At 45.4% G+C, this 6,000-nt stretch overlaps 1 protein-coding gene across 2 annotated transcripts in view; it reads right to left on the bottom strand.

Annotated features, from left to right (window-relative positions):
• Positions 1–450: 450 nt before the first annotated feature.
• Positions 451–6,000, bottom strand: part of PEX14 (peroxisomal biogenesis factor 14) — a 77,613-nt gene continuing 72,063 nt past the window's right edge. For both annotated transcript variants that reach the window (XM_035344661.1, XM_035344662.1), the window contains 2 exons: positions 4,707–4,798; positions 451–2,290 (listed from right to left, as the gene is read on the bottom strand). In XM_035344661.1, the coding sequence (XP_035200552.1) occupies positions 1,825–2,290; positions 4,707–4,798 (558 nt within the window). In that variant the 3' untranslated portion in view covers positions 451–1,824. The remainder of the gene's footprint in view (positions 2,291–4,706; positions 4,799–6,000) is intronic.

Raw genomic sequence — 6,000 nt, 5'->3', positions numbered from 1 at the left:
GCCGGCAGATAAGCCTCGGGGCCATGGGATATCTCACACGCTGCCTTCAGCACCTCCTGCTGCCAGGGTGGAACGGAGCGCTGCGCTGCATTCTGCACCCTGCAGAGCCTCCTGCTGGGAGGACGGGGACCAGAGGAGCTGCGTTTTACTCACCACTGATACATCCATCATCGCACCCTCTGCAACAACGGAGGCAACCTAGAATTGCGGTGGTGTTGGAGCTATTTGTACTGTACTTTGTACTGCACTTCCACCATTCTCTACACTGCCTCCTGCTGACATAACCTAGGACTGGAGCAGCTAGAAAACCAACCACAAATGTCCATCTGAAAACATTTTATACGGACTGAATTTCTGTAACCTTCCCCCTTCCCTCCCTCTACCACCCTGCATGCATTATTTCTCCATATTTCTCCCCCCAAAAAGAGCCACAGTAATCCAGTAACAGCCTGGTGTTAAATAGTGGTAACTCATATTTATTACAATTATATACAATCGTATTTTATATTTGAAATCTATACATGATCACACAGACGAGCACGCTTGCTTGGTGAGGACAGTGAGACTCAGTTGTTACAAGAATTGCTCCGCTAAGAGGCTCTGATGCAGTGAATAATATAATTGGACACCACCATTTTAACAGCCGAGAACACAATGCTGCAAATGAGAGGTTTTAAAGTTCACTGTTTTAATTTGTATATAACCCCAGCGGGGCAAAAAAAAAAGGCTGGACTGGGCAAGAAGGGCCAGCGGTGTACCTCAGAGCTGGAATTGTTTTTTCTTCTGTAAAGACTGCCTTGCTGAAGCAGGTGCCTGTCACTGGGTAGGCGCAGGTCTCAACTGATCATTTAATATGGGTTTTCTCCTCATTTAGGGAGAAAAACAAGCTAAGAACCATTGCAACAATTCAAAATTAACCAATTATTTCAGCATCTGGTATCATCTCGTTCAGGGCAGCTATAAATAAAACGTAAGATGTCAAAAACTGATGCGAGCTCCTTGTCTTTGGAGGAAGAAGGGTAGTAATTGGGATGAGTGGGGTCATCTTTTAAAGCCTTCTTTTACTGGGGAGCAATCAGTAACGAAGCCACCTGTTCTCATGCATTTTACTGTGGCCATGAAACCTGGACTTGGTCCCTAGCAAGAGGCCACTTTGAAGAGTGGAAGGGAGTGTGTGGGGTGGAAATAGTGTTCTTTGGACCCCACAAGAAATTTAGTGTTTTCAAATGCTAGGTAGTTTCAGGAATGAGGCTTGACATAAGGCTTGGAAGAAGGTGGCTGAGACTGAGATCTGGTGAGGAATTCAGGATTAAACCGTTCTTTTTTGGTAACAGAACACCAATTAGTTTGAGAAATAAAATGGGTATTTGGGGAAACAGTGAGAACTGCCTAGGGGATTATGTGGGGATTAAAGACTTGTGAAATCAAAGAGCTCGGGACAGAAAAGTTTCTGAAACTGAGTGGAAGGACTCTAGGATGCAGCAAAGAGGCTGACCACTTTGGGAGAGATGCTGGGAGTTTTAGTAAGGGAACTTATGGAGTTGTGGGGCATGGTAAGGCGATTGGTCTTCCAGCCTAGGCAGTGACCCCAGCTCATGGGGAGAAGGTAGGTCTGGGAGGGGAGAAGAAGCCACTGCAACGCTGCACAGCCTTGTGGTGAAACAGGGCCCACCTTATTCACCGGGCAATCATGACCCTACTCAAGGTCAATCATGGAAGAATCACTGGAAGGGATGGTGACACTCCACAAAATGGGAGAGGCACCGGGGACAGTGCAGGAGGCTAGGGAAGATGTACAGCAGCATCAGCAAAAGCCAGGGTGCTTTAGTCAATCTCGTTCTCATTGCTGGCCCCCTCAGGTCTTCGTAGCTTTTCCACTTGCTCATTAATCTGCCCATCCCCTCCTCTCCGGTCCTCAGTCTGGACACCCAGACATTCCTCCTCATCCACATGGCTCACATCATCATCCTCATCGTCCTCTTCCTCCTCTTCATTCCTTTTGTTTTCCCTTTTCTCCTCCTCGCCCTGCACCTCCATCCGCACTTGGCTCTTGACATCGATCACCGCCTTGTTGCCCTCCTCGGTGCTCAGCAGATGGCAGCTGACCTTGGAACCCTCCGGGCTGTGGTTCTCCTTGACCGGTGAGGAGGTGGTAGACTCGTTGCTGACGGGTGAGATGTCGCTGCTGCTGTTATGGTTGGCAACAGCAGGGTTGGAGGGTGAGCTTGGCTTCACTGGGATCTGCCACGATGGGATCTTAGGAGCCGAAGGGGAGGGAGGGAACTGCCTCCTTGGGGGAGAGAAGGGGAGGAAGAAAAGGAGAGAAAGGGGCTTTTATTAAAAACACTGAGGGGTTATCAATGGAGAGAATGGTATTTGTAATGGGGAAATCACGTAAAGCAGGACTGAAACTTCAAGTCTCCTTTGTCATAAGTGAACAAGAACTAGGCCACTTTTGTCAGCCAGAAGCTCAAAGTGTTTTACAAGCAGCCAGTAATTGAGGCTACACACCAGTAATCTGAAGTTCTAAAATGATCTGGTTCGGCCAATTTCACAGAGTAAGTTAGCACTCAGGAATGCTGCCTCCGGAAAGACATGAGTGTCCCTTTTAAAACAATCACTAATTAATTGGTAAGGAAAATTCCCACTGGAGCAAGAAGTCAGAGACATCAGCTCCTGGTACCTGAGCCAAGAAATTTCACCACCTGGCTCTTGCCTCCACTGTGATACACAGCTATTGCATCCTGGCTCATTACAATCCAGAGCCTATCTCCTAGTCCCAGCGTGCACTTTACATGTTTGGGCCAGATCCTGGCTGTTGTAAACTGGTTCAGCTTCTCTGATTTGAATGGAGATGTACTGGCTTGCACCAGCTGAGAAACTAGCTGCTCTGTCCTCAGCGAGTCCTCTCCAGGTGGGCTTTAAGGAGCTGATAGTGCCAAACTAATCCCAGCTCTGAAATGAGAATGTAAATTCTAAACAGGACAAATGTAATTGCAGTGGGGAGCCCTGGTGCCCTGAGAAAGTGATCCGTCATGAAGCATACAGCAAAAAGGCACGTCTGCTCTGGTACTCCCTATGTGTCCTTGCTTTTGTAACGTGGAAAGTGGGAGTATGAAGAGATAGATTCCCCTCTGAAAAGGATGCTGTGTGACAGGGGGTTCTCATGCCACTCAGGTGAACTGGCAGTGCTGTGGGCGAGAGCAAAGCTGTCCGTTCTCCTCCAGTGAGTCCTTGAACACAACAGGGTCCATTTTCACAGACTGACCTAGGAACAGCGGTTGCTCTCACCTCCCTCTTCCCATTGCCACCTTTAGTCAGGGAAGAACTCTGTAGATCTAACCTCCATCTCCTGCGAGTGCAATAAGCTAATGTCTGCATTATTCAACCAGTATCAGAAATGCAATCAGCAAATTCAGTCTGAAGTCTTTCTTGGCTCCAGTGTTGCTGCTGCCTCCTCACTGCAGAAACATTTGCCTTTTTGTTAAAAAACCAACAGCAAAGTTTGCTTTCCCTAAAGCACCTACACCCCAGTTGCATAAAAGAGTGATTTTTCCCTAATGGCAGACAGCCCTCTCCCTTGCCCATTCTGGAAAGCTGCTACTCATCTGCTGCTGGCCATCAGTAGAAGGCAAAATGACTTTGTGCCAAATGTATAAATCAAAGAGGGAACCCTCCTTGATAGAAAGACCAAGGGACAGGTAAGCCTCTTTTCTTCCTATTCATCCAGCCTGACAAGCAGAGGCCAAAGAAAGAAGACCGGGTCTGTAATCTCTGGACTTCCTGTTGCTGAAGAGATGTCATTAACTAGTGCTCTCTCCCAGCAGTGATGCCACTATGACCCAACTTCGCAGACAGTAACTCAGTATGTGTCCCCAGTCCTCCAAAGCTTTCTACCGTGACTGCTGCTGGGAACAGGAGGTGTGGCAAGAATTTAGAAGACTATTAAAGCCAATACACTTTTCAGACTTCTGAAAAACAGTCTTACTGAAATTCAGAGTACGTCTAGTCCTATGATAGATCGGTCTTTGAAGCCCATCTCTTAGGAAAGAGATGATTTGAGAAGACCTAGGTATATGTGGAAGGAGGTAAGGGAGTCATATCAGACTGAAGGGTCAGTAACTGAAAGGGTAAATAAACTCTTAAGTAGTGGTTTTAGAAAAAAAGAATTTCCTCAAAAAATGAGATTCCTCTCCTCAGGATTGTCCCACAGGCTGGGATTTACATCACTCATTTCAGACTTGTACAGTATAAGATGTCTATATCTGAGCTAGCCAATGGAGAGAAAAAGACTCAGCTAACGTGCAATTTATCCTGATTACGCCCTAACCATGAATAGGGCAGAGGAACTGTATCCACCAGTGGTTCTCTCTCCGTAACAGAATGTAGGTGGGTAGCTCACACCTCAAACTAGGTGAGAGGCATCCTCCCTGAGGTGAAAGGCAGAGAATTCCTCTATTGCAAACAAAAGGGGAAAATCTTATTAATTGCCCAAAGCGCTCTGTGATTTAAGGCAAATTTGAAAAACATTCTGAGACCTGCAAATAGAAAGTGTAGCAGAGTGCAAAGTGGTATTATTAAAATAGCAATAACAGGATACAGAGCTAGTTCCTGTTGGAAATGTCTTTCCTCTCTATGACTAAGAGAATCCCAGAAAGCAACCCTTCCCCACACAACCATCTTCCATCAACATATTCCATCCATACCGGTTCAGGAGGAGTCCTTTTAACGAGTAGATCTCAGATTTCAGTTCATTAATATTCTGTGACTCCAGAATCCAGTTGGTGGAAGTTGTGGCCTACAATATGGAAAAGAAGAAGTAAAGATCAAAGTGTGAACTGGGAGGTAGCTCACAAAGGTCATTTTTTCTATCTATCTTCCCTCTCCTCCCATCTGGGAATCTCAAGCTGGGGATAACATACATAAACTCTACTACTTAAAATCTCAGGTCTGAGCAAAACAACTTCCACAATGAAGATGGACCTGGATGGATCCCCACAATGACCAGATTTAAAAATAGTTTCAAGGTGCTCATACAATTCAAATATTTGCTTTCAGGTCGGAGGACTAATTAATCTTGTTTCCAACAACCATAGCTGAAGCATCTCAAGGGGATCTTTCTTTTTCCTTTAGAACGCAGCCAGCACTTGTGAGAATTCAGACAAAGCAAGCTCTGCACAGCATGTTTTCCTCCAATATGTCACACAGAGAAGAATACACAAAGACATAAACCAAATTATTTGCCATTGACCTAAGGAATGATTTTTAGATAAGAACTAGGATCCTGAAAGGCAGTAGGAGTTGCACTGAACCAGGTCCTTTACTCTTCCCTGTGCCTGCAATTAGCTGAGGCAACAGATTCAAATAAAATTAGCAACTGGTTTAAACCTACTTGCTCATTTCTCCTAAATCATGAAATAAAGTCGACTCTCTGCGTTCTGTGGTGTTTAGAGGTGAACTGATAAAGTGATGCTTGAAAGCTCCAAAAACTTTCCCCTCTAGATCTGAACAATTAGAACTATGCTTGAGTTACCAGATTGTATCTCCAGGAAGCAGCTGGACTAGGCACTGTCTCTCGGATATTTCAAAGCAATGAATGCAATTTGGTGGGGAAAGATAAGTAACTCTTGGAAGCCTGGTACAGCTGCTGTCAGCACTGCATCAGAATTGCTATGGGATATCAGGCAGAAATTAGAGTAAGGTAAAAACTGAAGAGAACATGCTGCAGATAATACTTTTGGCAATTTTTCTTTTAACCCTTCTGGGAACTTGAGAAATGGGAACCGCAGTCTGAAAGAGAGATCACGGTATGGTTACCCCATCCTATCACTGCAGCAGCTCCTGTAGTGATGGGCTGAATGTGCGACCAAAAAACACATCTAGCACTTCGCATAGTAATTTCTGCTACAAGCCGTTACGAATGAATCCATTCATGAGCATCTCTCCAGAGATACTCTTAGTAAATTCCCCGATGAAGGAAGCCAGGACTGGAATAACAAA

The sequence above is a fragment of the Oxyura jamaicensis genome, chromosome 21, assembly GCF_011077185.1.
Source record: "Oxyura jamaicensis isolate SHBP4307 breed ruddy duck chromosome 21, BPBGC_Ojam_1.0, whole genome shotgun sequence".
In the NCBI taxonomy this organism is placed as follows: domain Eukaryota; kingdom Metazoa; phylum Chordata; class Aves; order Anseriformes; family Anatidae; genus Oxyura; species Oxyura jamaicensis.
This window is presented reverse-complemented; position numbering and strand designations above follow the sequence as displayed.